At 38.1% G+C, this 20,864-nt stretch overlaps 1 protein-coding gene across 6 annotated transcripts in view; it reads left to right on the top strand.

The window, feature by feature from the left end:
- Positions 1 to 20,864, top strand: part of kif13a (kinesin family member 13A) — a 37,960-nt gene that overhangs the window by 12,171 nt on the left and 4,925 nt on the right. For 4 of the 6 annotated variants that reach the window (XM_055227569.1, XM_055227568.1, XM_055227566.1 and 1 more), the window contains exons 4-31: positions 3,528 to 3,588; positions 4,358 to 4,450; positions 4,817 to 4,997; positions 6,917 to 7,004; positions 7,415 to 7,549; positions 7,919 to 8,031; positions 8,371 to 8,482; positions 8,808 to 9,020; positions 9,477 to 9,587; positions 9,664 to 9,798; positions 11,078 to 11,208; positions 11,620 to 11,706; positions 11,798 to 11,973; positions 12,357 to 12,579; positions 13,097 to 13,259; positions 13,353 to 13,496; positions 13,595 to 13,744; positions 13,828 to 13,992; positions 16,025 to 16,198; positions 16,717 to 16,868; positions 17,525 to 17,657; positions 18,020 to 18,166; positions 18,550 to 18,582; positions 19,557 to 19,656; positions 20,046 to 20,172; positions 20,254 to 20,309; positions 20,406 to 20,530; positions 20,657 to 20,833. In XM_055227569.1, coding sequence (XP_055083544.1) covers positions 3,528 to 3,588; positions 4,358 to 4,450; positions 4,817 to 4,997; positions 6,917 to 7,004; positions 7,415 to 7,549; positions 7,919 to 8,031; positions 8,371 to 8,482; positions 8,808 to 9,020; positions 9,477 to 9,587; positions 9,664 to 9,798; positions 11,078 to 11,208; positions 11,620 to 11,706; positions 11,798 to 11,973; positions 12,357 to 12,579; positions 13,097 to 13,259; positions 13,353 to 13,496; positions 13,595 to 13,744; positions 13,828 to 13,992; positions 16,025 to 16,198; positions 16,717 to 16,868; positions 17,525 to 17,657; positions 18,020 to 18,166; positions 18,550 to 18,582; positions 19,557 to 19,656; positions 20,046 to 20,172; positions 20,254 to 20,309; positions 20,406 to 20,530; positions 20,657 to 20,833 — 3,705 coding nt within the window. The remainder of the gene's footprint in view (positions 1 to 3,527; positions 3,589 to 4,357; positions 4,451 to 4,816; positions 4,998 to 6,916; positions 7,005 to 7,414; positions 7,550 to 7,918; positions 8,032 to 8,370; positions 8,483 to 8,807; positions 9,021 to 9,476; positions 9,588 to 9,663; positions 9,799 to 11,077; positions 11,209 to 11,619; positions 11,707 to 11,797; positions 11,974 to 12,356; positions 12,580 to 13,096; positions 13,260 to 13,352; positions 13,497 to 13,594; positions 13,745 to 13,827; positions 13,993 to 16,024; positions 16,199 to 16,716; positions 16,869 to 17,524; positions 17,658 to 18,019; positions 18,167 to 18,549; positions 18,583 to 19,556; positions 19,657 to 20,045; positions 20,173 to 20,253; positions 20,310 to 20,405; positions 20,531 to 20,656; positions 20,834 to 20,864) is intronic. The other 2 variants (XM_055227570.1, XM_055227567.1) reach the window with 1 other exon arrangement.

Here is a 20,864-nt window from a genome sequence, read left to right as displayed (position 1 = left end):
TGAAGCATATTGGATTTGACAGTGCTATGTAATTTGTTTCAAAATTACCTTTCAAACAGAACCCAAACAGTAGTAGTCAATGGGTTTAATTTTTTTTATTTATTTTTTTACTTTAAGGAAAGGAGTCCCCAAAGGCTCAATTTTGGGTCCACTATGTTTTACTATATTTATTAATTTGATTATTTGCCATTGAAGAGAAAGGCTCATCAATTTATACATATGATGCTGTTTTGGATGCAAGTGCTATATATATGTTGATGAAACCATTTACAAACTGCAGCAAGATTTTAATAAAATCCACATTTCCTAAAAAATCTTAAATTATCATTGAATACAAATTAAAGTATATGATTTTTTTTTTCTAAAAAAAATGATGTGCAAGCTACAAATCTTTATACACTAAATGGTTGATTGACTGAAAGAGTCACCACCTGTAAATATCTTTTGGCTTGAAAAAAACTTGAAGTACATGAGATTAGAATGGTCATATAATTATAAAAACAAATCTTGTAACCTATTGATTTACAGAAATGAAATAGTTGAAGCAGCCTTTGTTTCTGTGCTAGATTATGGAGATATAATGTAAATGCAGACTTCAGGCTCTGCTTTGAAAGATTTTGATACTCGTCCCTTTGTTTCATAACAGGTGATGAATTTAAGACCCAAATAGATTGGCCATCATTATCTGTCAGAAGAGAAACACTACATAAAATCTATTTATAAGGGACTACTTGATAGAATATCTCACTTGTTTATTCAACTTTAACGTTATTTGTTTTGTTTGTTTTTGTTTGTATTGTTCTGTATTTAAACAGGGCTCTCCTGTATAAATAAAGATAAATTCAATGAAAAACTACTAAACTCAAGAATATTCTGTATCTGGATGATTTTAACTTTTGCAGTGTAGGACATTTAGTATGGCATATTGTTACATCAACACATTTGAAACAGTAGTCGCTTATAGCACAGGAAATCAGCACTTTCCCCCCGGTCTTTTGAAGTAGTGACCAGGTCTGGGTTCCTCTGGAGTCATGTACTTCCTGTGCTGCTGTGGTCCTGTTTCTAGGGAGAGGATACAGAGAGTTTTAAAAAATTATTGATTTAAATATATATTCAAGCAAATACAAGGTCATAAAACAACAAATAAAGATTTAAAGATCATAAATACATACATAAATAAAATAATAAGAGAAGATGAAAGGGTAAAATTTCAAGTCATACATAATTTGAAAGAGAAAAATTAGCATGAGATAATCTGTGGTTTTTGATAGCAATGTATTTTATCTGATGAGAATCTCCTTTATCATAGCCAAATAGAACTTTTTTTTTTTTTTTACAATAGTAATTCTCAGAAACAGGATTGAGAGCGTGAGTAGTTTGCTCAGTCAGCAGGAGAGGGAGGGCAGTCTGTGTGAATAATGTGTCTTTGCAGAGAGAGAAAGAAAGAGGGGGGTGAGAGAGAGGGAGAAGACAGAGAGGGAAAGAGAGGGTGGGGAGTAAGAGAGAAGGGGAGACAAAGCGAAAAGAAGAGGGAAAGAGAGGTGGAGAGAGAGTGAGAGAGAGAGAGAGAGAGAGGGAAAGAAAGAAGGATGGGCTCTGACACTGAGGCTGTATTTGGGCACATTGTTGGCCTGGATCCCCTGCTTCCTCTCCTGACAACATGCTGATGTCTCGCTCCCAGATATTTCAACAGGGGCTGGCACATTGGGCCTTTTGAGGGGAGATCCTACCTAGTGCAGTTTTTTTTTTTTTCTAACAAGTCCTGCGATGGTGATTTGTACTTGTCAGAGTCTTTCTGTTTTTTTTTTTTTCTTTTAAAACTATTATGTGCTAAAATAATGGAATAATCACTTTTCAGAACATGTTTGAAGAGGTCCAAATTAAAGGGTCAGCAGGTTTTAAGTGGGCCAGTAGACTATTAGACCATTTAAGCAATTTTTATTCAAATGGGTTAATCTTGCACACATCAATGGAATTTATAAAGTTAAGGAGCCCTACCCTTAACTTTATAATTCTGCTGATGTGCAGATATGTGCAATAGGGTCAGGATAGAATGTCCTATGTGTAACTTCTTGGACTATGGATACTGATCTTGGAATGTCAAGTTTATTGTATAGTTGTTAATTGTGATCAGGAAGCAAACATTTCATTTAAATGCAATCCATCAGTCCAAAGTAAAGTTAATAGCTTTTTTTCTGGATATATATGTCACTCATAAAGTGGGTCAGATACTAGAGAGGAATGATAATCTATTAGACCACTGGTGGTACTTGGACAGCTCTAATATATCTGGGGTAGCCTAATTTAGAGTGAATTTTTCTACATTTCTATCCTATTTGGGTAATTTCCTGTTTAAACTACAATGAAAATGAGCCCTAGATTAGACTTGGAATAGTCCCGTTATATACTATATGTAATCTTTTTTTTGTGGTACATGATCTGAAAAATTTGAGAACCATTGATGAAGAGAATTTTATTTGGTTATGGTGTCAATAATCATGAATAATCGTAAGATCATGATGTTTCTTACTCATAAACTAAAGTTTGATGAAAATTTGCTACCTGCTCCCTCTAAAATTAAGCATAGCAGAGAGCATCCTTTCTTGCACTGGTCCAGAGCGCAGGTGTCCCTCAGACAATGGGCGTCTCTCTGCCACTGTGGGAGGCTCAGAGCCAGCTCCACAGCTCTGCCCAGCTTCAGTCTGTTTCCGTGGAGACGAGGGTCACTGGGTGTTGGAATTTCTTCTGGGAAGCACTGACCCTGATTTATGAATTCATTTAGCTCCGGCCGTGATGATAGGACATGGTCGAGTTACCAGAGCTTTGGGCAGACAGTCACACACAGTCCTAACAAGCACCCTCTGAACAATGTACTGTTCCAGACAAGTTCAGATGATTAACCACATGGTGCCACCCAACAAGACCTGCTACGGGTTTCTCACCAAAAATTAAGCCAATGCAATTTTCTGCCGACTGTACATGTGGCTGCCTAAAGGAGCACCATGTAACTTTTCTGTTGATAGGACACCACCTGCTTATCTACATGGAGATGTTATTGCATTGCCTGGAATGTTCCACATTATTGCATTAAACTTATTGCATTAAACTTGGAGAGGGGATGATACCTATAAATGAGTGAATGCAAGACAGGCACGTTTATGTGATGCGGTGGAACCTTCCAGCTAAAGAAATACCATCTCCATGATGGCAGATCCCCCCTGCGGAAGAGTTGCATAGTGCACTTTCAAAGAAAAAATATAGTCACAATTAATAATTGGAGTAATGAGTTAAAAAGTTAACCTGTGAAGAAAGATTACACATACATTTTTAGTATTGTTTTGAGTGGCTTTGACCCAGGCTTTCGGGGGACGTAACAAGTATTCATATCGTTCATAACATAAGTCTGTTTGCTGTTTTTCATTTGCACTTTTCCTGTTTAATGGTGATGTATGACATAATCGCATAATGTCAAATTGCGGAGCTCTGTGCTTGTGAACTTACTGAGATGTGCTTTTCTCTGTTTCCAGGTGTTTGCCTTTGACCATTGTTTCTGGTCAATGGATGAGTCCAATGTTCCTAAATATGCTGGTGAGTCACTGCTGCTAAACTCAGATCATGGCTCACATTAAGAACATTCAGAGCTCTGCACTGAGAGTCTGCACTGTACTCAACCAGGGCTAGTTTTACATAATGCAAAACAGAAACTCAACGGTCGCATTCAATAATTTCCATTTTAAGTATGTCCAATTGTATTCCTAACATTGAGGAAAAAAACGCTTCTGTTCACCTCAGTGCATGCATGAATATCCCACACAATCGTATAGGTGAAATACATTAGCATTTCTATAAGCAACTCATTACACAACAGGTTCAGTGTGTGCAGCTTGTTTCTAAGGCGTTTTACTGCACCTAATGCAGAGCAGATTTCCATAGAGACCAGACCAGCTTAGATTGTGATAGCTCCTCTATCCTGTCATGTAAATGTAATGTCTCTACTCGAGGGCTATTGCTAATCTCATAAACAGGTTCAGTCTCAGCATGACAGTCGACAGCATAATAGATTCTACACAGGAATCGTTTATTTATCCTCATACTGGTTTATCACAGTTTTAAATTCATTTTTTCAACTTAGTCAAATTTCTTCCTCTTCCTCAAAGTGTACAATTTTCCCTAAACCACATGCTTTTAGTGATAGAGGATTGACACAAGCACATCATTGACAATCAGAAGTGAATTTATTGCACAGCCCTACCAATCTGTCAACACTCTGAAACCAGTATCATCTGAATGTAACTAAATGCACCACAAATGGCTTTGTTTATGATAGTCACCATGGTGATGTTCCTTTTCTCCAAAGGTCAAGAGGTCGTGTTCAAGTGCCTTGGAGAGGGTATACTTGAGAATGCATTCCAAGGATATAATGCCTGTATTTTTGCCTATGGACAAACAGGTAAAATAGCCTTTAGATAATGATATTCAAAAGCAATGTTTCAGTTTATAGTACACCTATCACATAGACATTGTAGTCCCTGGGAAAGGTTATTAAGAATGAACAGGCGGTCTGGCATTTTGTTGCCTTAAACATGTTAAAGCTGATGTTTTTCTCATCATATTAAAGGAACTACTTAACCTTTCATCCTGTTTTTTAGCAAACATGTTTATAGTTCATAGTTCACACTCAGTTAGTAAAACACATTTCTTCTACTTACTATTCTAATCTTAAGTTATTAGTAGTACAGTAATAGTACATACAGTGAAGTCTATTTGGAGGATTTACTCATATTAAACTATATTTTTTATGTAAAATTACTCACAGGGTCAGGTAAATCCTTTTCCATGATGGGGAACAGTGAGCAGCCCGGCCTCATCCCCAGACTGTGCTGTTCGCTCTTCGAGAGGGTTCACAAAGAGGAGAACGAATCCCATAATTTTAAAGTGGAGGTGTCTTACATGGAAATCTACAATGAGAAAGTCCGTGACCTGTTGGATCCCAAAGGGTATGTGTGATCTGGATTTTAATTCTGTTTGGTGCCTCAGTGTAAAATGAAAACTAATTTCAGAAGTTTTTGTAATTATTCAAAAATTGGTATACACAAAAGGGAAAATATACTGCTCCATCAAATAATAAATAAAACAACATCAAACTACATTTCTAGTACAAACAAATATAGTTTTGTGTACCATGGGTGCATGTAGTATTTGAGTAATTAATGGAGTAAGTAATGGTATCCAGTCGTAGTCATTATTTGGTCAATCCAGATTTTCTATTGTGCTCAGATTTGTTTAAATGAGTAGAAATTTGGTTTAAAAACGAAGAAGACACTTTGTATTATTGGTCGTATTTGTGTCTGCTTATATAAAACAGGGACAGAGTGCAGCTGGTAGAAAGGAGAAAGCACTGCCTGTTCATTTCCTGCTAACATCTTCTTTTGACACTGGAGCATTCTTTGTTTTATGGTCAGGGTGGGGGCTCGGAGAGAGTATTCACGGTGGGTGCTGCTCAGGGACATCTGTTTGTGATGCTGTGAGCAGAGGAGCAGTCAGATAAACCTGTGTCAGACTATAGGCCACTTTGTGTCATAAAATAATAATATTGTGAAGTAAGGGTAAATGATACATTGTCTACATATGCCATATGACCCATCTCTCACTTGAGGACTTCAGGGACAAGCCTCCTGCTGGTGCCCAGAGTCAGGACTAGACATGGGAAATCTTATGCAGCTAAAACCTGGAACAGTCTTCCTGAAGATGTGAGACAGGCCTCTACATTGACAATGTTTAAATCCAGGCTCAAAACAGTATAGCTGTGCATATGACTGAAAGGTTTTTATAAAGGTTTTTATTCTGCACTCTTCTGTTTTAATGTTAATTTTATGATTATTTGTGATTATTTATGTTTTGATTTGTGTGATTTTAATGTCCTTCTTATTCTGTAAAGCACTTTGAATTACTTTGTGCACAAATTGTGCTATACAAATAAACTTGCCTTGCCTTGCCTTACAGGGCTTTACAGAAGAAGAAAGACATTAAAATCAAAATACAACAAATCAAAACAAATAATCATCAGTAAGAAAACTGCAAAAAAATCTGAAAAATTAACAAAAATATATAATATCTGAACCAATACCAAGGCATTTACAGGCATATCTTTCTTGTAAAAATATCTGATTTTCATTATTAGAAAATAAAAGCAAAGCTTTAGACGGCAATTTAAGCTTCAGCTGGTTTACTTTGCCTGTGTTTTTGATCTGCCCCACCTGATCAGAGCCGGGGGCAGCAGTCAAAGCAGGGACTGTCAGACTTCCCTCACCCCAGACATGTCCTCCAGCTCCTCCGGTGGGACCCCAAGGTATTCCCAGGCCAGCCAAGAGACATAGTCCCTCCAGCATGTCCTAGGTCTTCCCCGGGCGTCCTCCCGATGGGACATGCCCGGAACATCTCCTTAGGAGGCATCCTGAGCAGATGCCCGAGCCACCTCAGCTGACTGCTCTCAACGTGTAGGAGCAGCGGCTCTACTCCGAGCTCCTCCGTGTGGCCGAGCTCCTCACCCTATCTCTAAGGGAGCGCCCAGCCACCCTATGGAGGAAACCCATTTCGGCCGCTTGTATCAGTGATCTTGTGCTTTTGGTCATTACCCAGAGCTGATGACCATAGGTGAGGATAGGAACGTAGATTGACCGGTAAATCGAGAGCTTTGGCTTTCAACTCAGCTCCTTTTTTACAACAACAACAAATATTATAATAACAAATGAAAATGAGGTTCTATGTTACTTTTGAATCAGCGCTTATATCTTTGCCACTTCAGTATGATTTTTACTCCTGTTGTCCTTCATGTCTCCTCATTACTGTGAATGGCATGAATCACTAGAAAACAATGCAGTTATTTGTTATTGTCTATTTTCTGTTTATGTTTCAGGAGTAGGCAATCACTGAAGGTTCGGGAGCACAAAGTTCTGGGACCATATGTGGATGGCTTGTCACAGCTGGCTGTGACTAGTTTTGAGGTGTGGTTTCCCTCTGCTTTCTGTCTTTCTTTGCTTTAATCCTTTTTTTATTATTAGATGGTAGAGTTTAAACGATACAAAAATTTCAAACTCGATTTTCATCCCAAGAGTAGGGTTGAGACCCCTATACCAACTTTGATACTACAATGATGTTTCTATGACGTCTTATACTTCTTCTGATAAAGCTTCTAAAATTGTTCAGGAAAGGTCAATTTTTTTCTAGTATTTTTCAGTATTGATACTTCAAATGAGTATCTAGTTTCTATATTACTTTTACTAGTAGTATCTGATTTTCGATTATATCCCAAAGACAGTTCTTAAATTGCTCTTTTAGCCCTGAACTTTTTTATTCCATTGAATAAAGTAACAGGTATTTCTGAACAATAGTTCTTTGTGTTGTGTCTGTACAGGACATTGAGGTTTTGATGTCTGAGGGGAATAAGTCCCGGACTGTGGCTGCAACCAACATGAATGAAGAAAGCAGCCGATCCCACGCAGTCTTCAGTATTATTGTCACTCAGACGCTCTATGATCTTCAGTCTGGGGTGAGTGTTTTCAAATAGAATATATAGACAAATACAGATTAACATGCATACTGTACTGTCTACGAAACAATGCATTTTTTTGTTTAAACATTTAGATTAAATAGAATTTAACATGTATACATAATTCTTTATGTTTGTGGTTAATTTTACAGTCCTTAATTTACACCCATGGACCCCTTTCTTTCATTTATGAATGATTTAAGAAAATCGATAAATAAGACATTTGTAACAACATATGTCAAGGATTTGAAAATCATTGGTTGATTTATAATGGGATAGTGCAAAACATGTACAGTTAAATCAGTTGTTGCCATAGTTTAATAGCTGTTTGTCCATAATTTGTATGTGCTTTTCATCTCTCTTAAACAGAACTCAGGGGAGAAGGTGAGCAAGATGAGTTTGGTCGACCTTGCGGGCAGCGAGAGAGTGTCCAAGACCGGAGCTGCTGGAGAGAGGCTCAAAGAGGGCAGCAATATAAACAAGTATGTTTTAAATCTAAAATTGTCCATCTAAAATTTGATGATGTCTCAGTTTTATTTAGAGAGCATGGGCCTATATTTCTCTATTGGCTAATTTATAAGATAAGCTCCAAATAGAAAATGTTTAAATGTGTACATTTTCCAAAAAAAAAAAAAAAAAATCATCTTAGTTTGTACTTCCTGATATTTTAAACTTCCCAGTTCTCATTTCATATAAATTTGTCCAATAAGGCAAAACCAAAATAATTCATTTTACCTGTAAATTAATCATTTAACTTCAATTTGAATGAAAGCTATTTTGTTAATTTATTGCTAATGTGGGTTTATTTTGTTTTTCTGTAGATCTCTTACTACCTTGGGATGTGTGATTTCTGCCCTGGCCGATCAGTCCACTGGAAAGGGGAAGGCAAAGTTTGTGCCTTACAGAGACTCAGTGTTGACCTGGCTACTGAAGGTTATCATCGGGGGATTCTTTTTTCAATTTTCTTTACATTGACTTTGGATATTCATGTTCATAATACAATGAAAACAGTTCCTGATAGACACAGCTAGAGCTCCCCAAAATACTGGGACTTCAAAACTACCACTATTTGTCAATTTAAGATCTTTAATCAATTACATTTCTGGCCTTGTTTTAAATTATTACAGCATTACAGTACAGTCACAAGATGACCACCACAATTACCACAGCAGCATTACCCATGGTTCCTCTAGCTTTATTTATATCACATTAGTATTATGTCATTGATGGATTTTTTACATATTTTCTCTTCTTTCAGGACAATCTTGGGGGCAATAGTAAGACAGCCATGATAGCCACCGTGAGTCCAGCAGCCGATAATTATGAGGAGACTCTGTCAACGTTACGTTACGCAGACCGGGCCAAGAGAATCGTTAACCATGCTGTGGTGAATGAAGATCCCAATGCTAGAATCATCAGAGAACTCAGGGAGGAGGTGGAAAAGCTCAAGGTTCAGCTCTCCCAGGCAGAGGTGAGTGGGCTGCATTGAATCATTTAGTAGGAATGATAAATTGAAGGGACTGTACCTGTTTTTTACTTAAAAATGTGATAAACACCACTAGTTGATTTTTTGCAATTTGCAAGTTCCCAAGTTATTTCAGAGCCCATAGTGGAGTTGTGCTGTCAAGTTAATGCTAACAATAACCAGCATTATTTCCTCATTTGTGTATGATAGAAACACTTTAAAATTAGATGAAGAGAGCACACAGCAGTCTCATTTTGACCCTAAGAGCGGCTTTTACAATATATCTTTACTGGTGTATTTAAGACCTGTACAAACATGAAGTTCATATGATTTTTGTATTAGTTTAGTGGTTCATTTGTAAGGGTAAGTTTTTGTGTTAATGATGTGTGTTGTGTTTGTAATATGAACTGAATCCTGGTTTTAAATATATATACTTCAAATCAATTTTCTGATTTCTCACAGTCCTTGAAAGCGCCTGAACTAAAAGAAAAACTGCAGGAGTCTGAGAAACTCATTCTGGATCTGACCGTGACATGGGAAGAGAAATTACGAAAGACAGAAGAGATTGCAACTGTATGCAGTAATTCAATTTCTGTAGTAATGTTTTGAGTTTAAATCCATTACAAATTCTAGATTTTTCTTTCAACAGGAACGGCAGAAGCAGCTGGAAAGCATGGGAATCTCACTGGAAACATCTGGGATCAAAGTGGGCGAGGACAAGTCATTTCTAGTCAATCTCAATGCGGATCCTGCCCTGAACGAGCTCCTGGTCTACTATCTGAAGGTACTGCTGTTAAAAATATAATTCTGAATTGTGTTGTAAAAGGCTCATTGTTTGGTATTACAATTTCCCCTACTAACAACTACTACTACTAAAAGAAAAATTCAATTCTGTCAACTGGACAAAAAGTTTTGTATTTTTTAACTCAAAACACATTTTATCCAGTTGACAGAATTTCATTTTTCTTTTACTATGAACAGCTAGACTAACACTAATCACCACCCAATTTGGTTTTGCTATTTCATTGATTTGCTTTAAATAAACCGGGGTGGAACCCTGGTCAGACCAGTGCATAATATTGTTGTATCCTTGGGCAATAATGCACAAAACTGTAAAGCGTCTGTAAAAGCACTTTATCAGACTAATGCCTCATCATTATTATTATGAACTATTTTAGTGTTGTACTTGCTGCTTCTTTTTGATCAGCGCTTCCTTGAAAATATAGTAGGTTGGTAATCTCAATTGGTTTAATGATTAAATATAGGTTGAATTAAACAGAGAAGATAAGATACATTGTTTAAATGTAATTTAAGTAAAAGTAAATAATAAGAAACAAATTATTGCTGCGAATGGACATCTCTGTTTAGAATCAATGTGAATTCTTTATCTGCCTCTGTTTAATTTAGATACAGTACTGTGTGTTGTTGAATTTTCCCTTTATTATATTATGAAGAGTGGACAAGAATAGCGTTTCTGCAAAATTTGAAAAATAAAGCTAGCACAGAAATTGTTTGAGCAAAGGCATGTGAGCAAAGGGCCTATACAGTCTACAGAACAGCGCTCTTTTGTACTGCTGATTCAGACAGGCTTTCCGTATCAGTGTGGAATGACTGCGGCTGTGAAGAGCCTTATTTCTCTGCAGGGTCGGACATCCTCCAGAAGTCGGGATGTTTGTTTAACAACGCCCTCATATTTAACAGTGCAATGGCAGGCAAATTCTTTGTTGTACTGGCTTCATACTTGATTTCAGCTTGATTTATAGCTACAGTGGCAACTAGGGCTGGTTGATTATGGAGAAAATTTATACGCACGATTATTTAGCTCATAACTGAAATCCTTATGAAGAATTATTTATGTGTAGCCAAAAGTTAACTGTAGAAAAGAAAATATGTATCATTCATTAGTAATGGTTTCTCATGCATAACATATCTAATTCATTTTTTGCAGTTTCATTCACTTTTTAATTACAGGCTTTCAGATCTAGATTAATAAAATATCTCTTTCTCAAAACCACATTTTAGTTAGTAGTTTAAGGCTAATGAAGACCTCGTCCTGTCAATAGGAGCACACACGTGTGGGTGCAGATACATCCCAGGATATCCAGCTCTTTGGGATTGGGATCCAGCCGGAGCACTGTGTTCTGGAGCTGTGCCCAGACGGTGATGTCACCCTGATGCCCATCGAGAATGCAAGGTCAGCCACTGCAGTGGGAACTGTAGTATGTTTTCTATAGTGTGTTATGAATACATTTCAGGTTTTTTACATTATTTATTGTTTGAAATGAGCCTCCAACCACAAAAATAGAAACATAACGGCTTTTACATAGAAGAATGTGGTGCTACGTCCGAAGACAAACAATAAAGGAATATATGATATTATCTTTCAAAAATGATTAATTTCCAACAAGAACATGGCTGACTCAGAATTTATGCTTTTTAAATGTATTATAAATATAACAGACCTATAGTTTTAGTTTGGCCATATATATATTAGATCTGCCAATCCATATTCAGCTGCCTAGAAGTAGACTTATTTTACTGAAAGATCATTGTTGTAGATATATTTACTTAAGGTTTTTATAGAACGTATGTGCTACTCTATTAGGACTTGTGTAAATGGAACTATCACTGAGTCTTTGGTGCACCTGTGGCATGGAGACCGAATCTTATGGGGCAACAACCACTTCTTCAGGTACTGACTTTTACATAAGTGCACTAAATTTGCTTTATATAATGTAATAGCACCCTAATAACACTGATATTAATCCATTTGTTCACTGTAGAATAAATCTTCCTAAACGAAAGCGCCGGGACCGTTTGAAAGACCTGGAAAGAGCGTCTCCACGAGAGAGTTTTATTGAGGTTGATGTGGAAACTGCCAGTGAGGCGTCTTCAGAGCAGGACTACAGCTATGAGTTTGCTCAGATGGAGGTTATCATGAAGACTCTGGGAAACAATGGTATTATTTGTTTATCTTTTGCGTAACATCATGTGTAAAAATGTCTACACTGATTTCTGCCCAGACCATAGTGGCACTTTGAATGAGGTGCCACTATGGAGTGAATTAATCTATTAGATTTTGAATAAACAAGTTAATTATAAGGTTTTGACATGGTTAGATGTTTCATTTTTCATGTTTTCTAGTCAAAGCTACTGAAATTAAGTAAAGTAAAAAAAGTAAAATCTGTCAACCGGACAAGCTGCTTCTTCACCTGGACGACTGAGGGATTACACATGCTGAAATTAAGATGTATTTCCTAAATTCAGTCAATTTTATCTAATCAAGATATTCCATTTGGGCTATAGTTTGTATTCTCTGAAAAGGGCTGTGCTTGTGTCCAGACCCGATGCAGAACGTGGTGCAGGTGCTGGAGAAGCAGTACCTAGAGGAGAAGAGGACTGCACTGGAAGAACAGAGGATGATGTACGAACGAGAGCTGGAGTCGCTACGGCAACAGTTGTCCCCCGAAAAAACACTGCAGCAACACCACCGCAGCAGCAGTGAGCGCCTCATGTTCCCAACGTCTGCCCAGCACAGCAAGATCCGCCTGTGGACTGAGGAGAGGTGAATGAATTACACATATCAGCATGTTTCACTGCTATCAGCCAATCACCACATTACAATTGGGATGAAACGGGGGCTATAGTTGGAAATAAACATGGACTGGACCAGGACTAATACTGGACCAAACCAAATCTACATAAAGATTTTGACATAGGCTAGTTTATAATAAATCAATCAATATATCTTATTTCAATATTCCCTCTTAATATTGCATATTTTATACTATGTTTCTGACGAGTTATTTTCAGTTAAGTTTATTCATTTGTTTCAGTGATAGTGCATATGAATGAATAATTCTGTAAATATATGAGAATCAACCAAAAGACAATGTTTCATGTGTAAAAGTTACACACATTTGTTGCAAATTAGAGCGCTGTCTAATATAACCTAACCTGGTTGCTGACACAAAGAAATATTGTTCTTCAAAATGACCATAAATCTTGTGGAACAAGATAGTGGTCATTCCCTAAGATGAACACAATAAAAGATGACTGCTTTATGCTCTTTTTTGTAACAGGGACGAGCTCTTTCGTCAAAGTCTCTCTCGGCTTCAAGAGCAGGTTGTGAAAGCCAACGCTTTGGTGCGAGAAGCAAACTTTCTGGCAGAAGAGATGAAGAAACTGACAGACTACCAAGTCACCCTTCAAATTCCTGCCACTAACCTTAGTGCTAATCGCAAGGTTAAAAAAATTCTGCCTACTTCAATGACTATTTATATGGTTTGTAATACTTTTAAATGTTATGATTAATTGTGACTTATTATTTTATTATAGCATGGAGCCATAGTAAGTGAACCAGCCATTCAGGTGCGGAGGAAAGGGAAGGGAACCCAAGTGTGGACCATTGAAAAGCTTGAGAATAAACTGGTGGACATGAGGGACCACTATAGGGACTGGAAGGATGGCACAGCAGAGAAGGTAAAATATATATAAGATAAATATGATATAGATAGATAGATGCAATTTAATAGACAGAAGGCAGATTTTATTTACTACCATTTTGTCATATCTTTCAGTGTATTAAGCCAAATAGCAAACACTGTGACCCATTTTATGAGGCCCAAGAGAATCACAACCTGATCGGAGTCGCCAACATCTTCCTTGAGTGCCTTTTCCATGACGTTAAACTGCAGTATGCTGTGCCCATTATCAGTCAACAGGGAGAGGTACGCTGCAACCACCATAAGAAAAGAATACACAGCAGCAAATATAAGCCATTTGGTCTCATTTTCCTTTGTTGAATGCACAGGTAGCTGGTAGGCTCCACATAGAAATAATGCGTGTCAGTGGAGCTTTACCAGAGCGCCTTTGTGGGGGAGATGACTCTTCAGAAAACTCAAGTGAAAGTACCTGCTTTGAGGTCATGGATACAAATGGGGAGATTGTTCACATGGCAAAGAGACTGACCTGTAGGGTAAGAAACAACTCAACTTTATTTCTAGAGCACTTTAAAAACAACACAGTCGACCAAAGTGCTGTACACAAATTAAACAGAACACATTAAAAAGTAACAAATGGTAAATAGTCAACTGTCAAAGTGACTTAAAAGCCAAGGAGAAAAAGTGAGTCTTTAGGAGAGACTTAAAACAGGGCATGAGTCGGGCAGCCTAATGCGCAGAGGGAGCTGATTCCACATCCTTGGAACAAATACATGATCACCTCTTTGTTTTCTCCTGGTCTTTGGGACATAGAGAAGAGCCTAATCTGCTGACATGAGTGCACGAGAGGGGGTGTGAGGTACAAGCAGATCAGACAGGTACTGAGGGGCCAGACAATGATGACATTTAATAACAAATAAGATCATTTTAAAATCAATGCTTAGGGGCACAGGGAGCCTGGGAAGAGACTGAAGGATGGGGGATGTGTGGTTAAATTTACGTGATCCAGTTACCGTATTTTCCGCACTATAAGGCGCACCTAAAAGCCTTTAATTTTCTCAAAAACCCACAGTGCGCCTTATAATCCGATGCGCCTTATATATGGATCAATATTGGTCAATTATGACACCCGTAGTCAGGAGGCGTCGCTGAAGTAATAGCGGTAATAACCCTTTAAGGACTGAGCACACTATGGGCCAGTATAGCTCACCTAGACCTAGACTTTTATTATTTTTTAGCCATAAAAATCATGTTAAACGAAGTATCAGCATTTGCTGCATTTTTTCACACAACTACTTCTATTTTACACATCCATCCGTATTTTTTCTTTTACGCGTGGAATAAATGACTGGGAAAATCCCCGCAGCACCGCGCTCTCATTCGTCACCTTCAGGACAACAGAGGCAGATTACTGTAATGACGGTAAAATATGTAGATAGCCCCGCGTCTTCGCTTTGAGACGCCGTTTGAGTTTACGTGAGAGCACGACTGGGCGCGGAGTTACGCTGCTGGAAAGTCCGCAACGACAGGATCCGACGCTATAGGGATAACGGGGAGACGGGGAGACAGCGCCGGGCGACATACGCCACAATCTGCCAATGGATCGCGGATGCCTGGGCTGATATATCAGTCTCAACTGTGGTCCGAGTTTCACGAAGGCAGGAAATGTCACTGAACTGTTAGACAACAGCAGTGACACGGATAATGGCGATTTTGACGAGACGGAATCGGGCACTTTGAATGAGCTCGACCAACTGCTCAACTCAGACACTGAAGAGGAAGAACTCGACGGATTCATGAATGAGGAATGAACTGAAAAAGTGAGGCTTTACGTGTTTCTTTCACGTGTTTACAACTAAACAAGGCTGGGAGATATTGTACATTGGACATTAACGTTTGAACAACGTTGAGTTATTGTTATTACGTTGCACTATTTCGAGAGTTACTATATTGTGAATGCATTAACTTGTTTTGTGAGTTTGACTGACTTATCTGACTGTTTTGTTGACATTCCCTTCAGCGCTGCTCCATCTCGTGGATGCATAACACAACCCCAGATACTACAGTAGTTTATATTCTATGCGCCTTATAATGCGGTGCGCCCTATATATGAAATTTGTTTTAAAATAGGCCATTCATTGAAGGTGCGCCTTATATTCCGATGCGCCTTATAGTGCGGAAAATACGGTACTAGTAGTCGTCTCTTTTAGATTACTAATTTCACTAAAACATAATTAACATACTGTAATTGTTATTTAAGAAATGTCTTGCCTAGTTTCTATATATATGTATTATTTTTACACTGGTGAATTTTATAATTTTACTTCCTTTGTTTTGTTAAAGAATCTTTAAACTGCCTCTACAACCAGATATTTTCCTTTGTTTTTATTTCAACTTTTATTTTCACAAACAGCCTTAACTGATGTAAAACTATGATCATTTTGTAACACAGGTGCTATCCCACTATACCCTATAATAATTAGAAAAACATGAATACCTGCCATATGCACTTAAATACTTAATCTGTGATTCAATGAAAACCAATGTGATCTGTTTTGTTTTTCACAGATAAGAATTAGGGAGGCCACCGGTCTACCTTTCAACCTGTCGCACTTTGTATTCTGTCAATACACATTTTGGGAACAAGGCGAGCCCACTGTGGCGCCTCCCATGGTCAGTCCAGATAGACACCAACCCAGAGGCCCCGATGCTCAATTCACAGTGCAATTTGATCACTCTAAGGTAATATTACATTATAACAGCTCCATAGCCTGAACTGAGACCTTTCTTGCATTTTATCTGCTCAATCTGCTTAAAGCTGCACGATTTAACTTTTCTGGTGGAGGTTCTGCCACTTTCTTGTTTCCAGGCAGATGTTGTTGCAATGCCTGGAATGTTTCACAGTATAGCATTAAACATATATATCTCCATGTAGACAAGCTGGTGCCACCACTAAGCCAAGTAGGTCAACCTTGTGCTGAGGTTACCCTGTTCACAGTAGAATGAATGTTTTTAAATGTATTTTTGAGCATTAAAAACACTTATAATTTATTTGAGCCAAGCTAGATAAGTTTAATACCATACAGTAAAATATTCCAGACATTTCAAGCATTAACATCTCCATGGCGAAACAAGTAAGAAACCCCCATCCAGAAAAAGAAACACATAGTGCACCTTTAAATCGTCCCTTGGGGATAAAGTTAGATTGATTAATTGATTGATTACATTGAGTTCCTTGTATTTAACATGTTTCTATCCAGGACTTTGTGGTACATGTCACCGATGAGTTCCTGGAGTTCATATCTGATGGTGCTTTAACCATTGAAGTGTGGGGCCATCGCTGTGCTGGGAATGGACACTCACCCTGGGAGCTAGAAGGACTAGAGGCTAAAACCCAAACACTTAGAGACAGGTACATGCTTTGTTTTCAGTACCAGAAAAACCTTTATTGTCATTGTCGGTGAACAGAATTCCCAGACTAGGAGTGCGCTTTAGCAATAGGCTGCAACAAAAACAATGAACAATAGCAAAATATTAACTTTGATAGACTAAAAAGCATGCATTAGAGAAGATTTTGACTACTGGTAAATAGAACTAAAAATATACAGTATGGACAGAAAAACAGTGGGTACATTTACATGGCCAATAAAAAGTCAGATAAAAGAATAACCAGATAAGCCAATAATAAGATCTGGTTTTGGTGTGTGTTTGCATGCACAAAAGAAATCACCTGATGACAGTGTCAGTTAGAGTAACTGCCGTAAAGAACCATGTATTAAAAAAAAAAAAAACTCAATTCAATATTTAGTATTTTAATTTAGTCTTTGCCACCTTTTTTTTTCTTTTATGCGTAATCGTCCTCGTCAAAACCTGCACAGATGTGAACACTTAGAAATACATCCGATTGCTCACATCCAGTGTAACTGTTTGCATGCTGTTTCAATACTCTGATATCTCCTGAAATCAAATGATGATCAGATTTTTAGTGTGCATGCAAACATAGCCAGTGAAATAGTACAAATAGATGAGGATGATCAAGCTTCTCTTCATCTTACTTTTTTGCTGAAGGTGGAGAGAAGTGTCTCGCAGGATTGAGCTGTGGACATCTATTCAGGAGCTCAATGAGCAGGGAGAGTACTCGTCTGTGGAGATGCTCCCAGCTAAAGATGTGAGCACTGGAGGGGTCTTCCAACTTCGACAGGTATGACAGCTTTGTTCTGAATTTACTGTGCTATTGTTTCTGAATATGTGTGTTTTTTATGTCCATTTATTATGAAACTTGCATGTTTTTATTGTTGAAAAATGACTATGTGAATATGAATTTTTGGAATAGTCGCCAATAAGTACAGAGCAGTGGCCAGAGATAGGGGGATGGTGAAAACAGCAATTTTGTGAACACTCAAGTCTTAAATACAACATGGTTAAAAGCTCCAAAAATGTCAATTTCACATATGTCCCTATATATTTATTTTTATTTGGCAAAAAATTGCATGACATAACTTTTTTACATCAACAGACATAAATTTTGATGCCCCCTATAAAGTGAGCTACTCTTTTCCACAGGGCCACTCTAGGAGGCTGCAGGTCTGTGTGAAACCAGTGCAGAACTCGGGGACTCTGCCTCTGCTCGTGGAGGCTGTGCTCTCTGTTTCCATTGGCTGTGTGTCGGCGCGCTCCACCAGGCTGCAGAGACCCCTCGATAGCTACCAGGTTTGTCAAAGCACAATCACAACTTATATTTGTGATGCAATGTCTCAATATTTTTTTGCATTACCTCAATAACAATATTGAGATATTTTAACAATGCATTAGGAATGTGCTAAATTGTGCCTGTAAATGTCTTGGATGAGGTTCAAGTCTAGCATAAAACATGAATGACTGCAGAAATTTCACTTTTTTATCCTTCTTTGGAAGATTACACTGTGTTCCTGACTGCCGTAATTTTTTATACTTATACTCTATATTCTTATTTTTAATTAAACTGTTGCAATTGTATCAATTTTTTATATGTCTTTCGCCTATAATCTGGGAGTAATTTATTCCTTGGCGCATTCTAATTCCTTTTATTAAATGAGTGTGTTCTCTCCTACCAGAGAGAGGCTGAAGACGATATGGATAGTTATCAGGTACCAAATGCTACTGCCCCTTTAGGTCACACTGCAGCATGAAACAAACCAATTGTGTGTTTGAGACTTGTTTTGTTGCTGAGCAAAAGGCAGCGTGTCTCTTCTGGAGTGCCTTATTAAACACCAGCTGCACACATGGATGTTTCTAACTGTGTAATTATCAAGCGCACCAACCATTCTTCACAAAATGCTCTCACCAAAGACAGAACTGTTACATCAGGGGACCTCTTCCTCCCTTGTTGTTTTACTAATGCTGTCACTCAACAAAGAATCAAAAGGACACTGCATGGCTGCATGGATTCTCACATTTTGCATGGTTGAATTGCCGTTATTCAATTAGCAGCAAGCTTTACTCAGTGTGGCCTATACATTATTTAGAGGAGTAATTCAAGCTGGGTGTCAAGACAGGGATGAACTTACTAGGGTTTACATTGGACTCTTTTTGTTAAAAGGCACAGCATGTAAATTTTCTGGTGGAAGCTTCTTTGGCGTGCTTGTTTCCATTAACCGTTGTTATTTATTGCTTTGCCTAGAATGTTCCAGAATATGACATTTAATCATCGGTGTTTTTATTGCTCAAAAATACCATGGCATTCTTCCTATGAGTGGGGCAGCCTCTCTACAGATCTGACCTATATCTTGACTTGGTGGGGGTCACCAGCTTGTTTTCATGGAGCTAGATATTTTTAATGTCATATTGTGGAACATTCCAGGCACAGTAATAACATCTCTATGGGGGCAAGCAGGCAACCCCCCACCAGAAAAGTTACAAAGTGCACCTTTAACATAATTGACTCAACAATATGCAAGTGGTTCAAAGATTTGAAGGATTTTTTTGAACATGTGTGGTCTTATGACTTGGGGTCTTATTTGAGTTCTCAAGGCTTTCACACTAATACATTGCTGCTTCCTGTTTGATATTGTTGGCCTGCATTTTAGCTGAGACTGACTGAGGCTTCTTTGTGTCAACTCAGGAAGAAGACCTTAACTGTGTTCGCGAGCGGTGGTCTGAAGCTCTGATCAAGCGAAGGGAATATCTGGATGAACAAATTAAGAAAATAATGAACAAACACGGTAAACTTCAGTCCCTGGATTTAGGCCTGTCACAATAATTACTAGACAAACTTGGAACTATATATTTTAGGGCTCAATATTTATGATGCGTACCTTTTGTTCTTTGTAGTATACTAACATTTGAACTGTAAACGGTTGAATAATTAACATGATAACAACTATAATTTTACTAAATATTAGTTCCTTCTTGGTTTTATGATATTGTTCATTTATAATAGGATTCAATGGGATTATCCTGCTTTTAGGTTATTGAGTTATTGATGGCATAAAGTAGTTTCAATATACAGGTTTATACAATATGTCCCACTTGAAAATTTTAATTATATTTTGCAATTTGTGTGCAGTGTATGGTTTGGATTTTTAGTAGTTTTGTTGCTTTTTATGTTTAGAAAAATCAGAAGAGGATGTTGAGCGTGAAGCCCGGTTGGTCGAGCAGTGGGTTGGTTTAACTGAAGAGAGAAATGCTGTTCTGGTGCCTGCACCTGGGAGTGGTATCCCTGGAGCTCCTGCTGACTGGTAAAATCATTGCCTAAAACATTTAATTATATTTTTATAAGGCTCGTTAGTATGACAACTGGTTTCTTCAATTTCATGCAGGGCCCCGCCTGCTGGAATGGAAGGACATATTCCTGTTCTCTTCTTGGATCTAAATGGTGAGTCAAAACTACTTACCTACTAAATATTCTCTTCATTTGATAATGCTACTGTAATGTAACTGTTTTTTTTTGTGTGTGTGTTTTTTTTTACAGCTGACAATTTAACAATAAATGAACAGCTCTCTGGTCCACATGCTGCTGGTGTCAACTCAATTCTGCCTAAAGAGCATGGAAGCCAGTTCTACTACCTCCCGATCATCAGGCACAGCGATGACGAGGTGAATACATTTTTGCGTTTTACAGCCCTCTAGTGGTGGCTACAGTAATGACTCCCCTCATGTTTGAATTATTGTATGTGTTTTCCTGTACAGTTGCTCATATTAACCCTATTCCCTCCTCTCCAGGTGTTGGCTGTGTGCTCCTGGGACTCCTCCATCCATGACTCAGTGCATCTGAACAGGGTCACGTCTCAAAACGAGCGCATCTACCTGATCATCAAAGCCACTGTGCAGCTCAGCCACCCTGCCTCTATGGAGCTGGTCCTCCGCAAGAGAATAGCTGTCAACATTTATAACAAACAGGTGAATATAAGGCAAACACATGCTATTTTAA

This window comes from Periophthalmus magnuspinnatus, chromosome 16, assembly GCF_009829125.3.
Source record: "Periophthalmus magnuspinnatus isolate fPerMag1 chromosome 16, fPerMag1.2.pri, whole genome shotgun sequence".
In the NCBI taxonomy this organism is placed as follows: domain Eukaryota; kingdom Metazoa; phylum Chordata; class Actinopteri; order Gobiiformes; family Gobiidae; genus Periophthalmus; species Periophthalmus magnuspinnatus.
The sequence above is the reverse complement of the archived record's forward strand: the minus strand, read 5'-3'. Positions and strand labels throughout refer to the sequence as shown.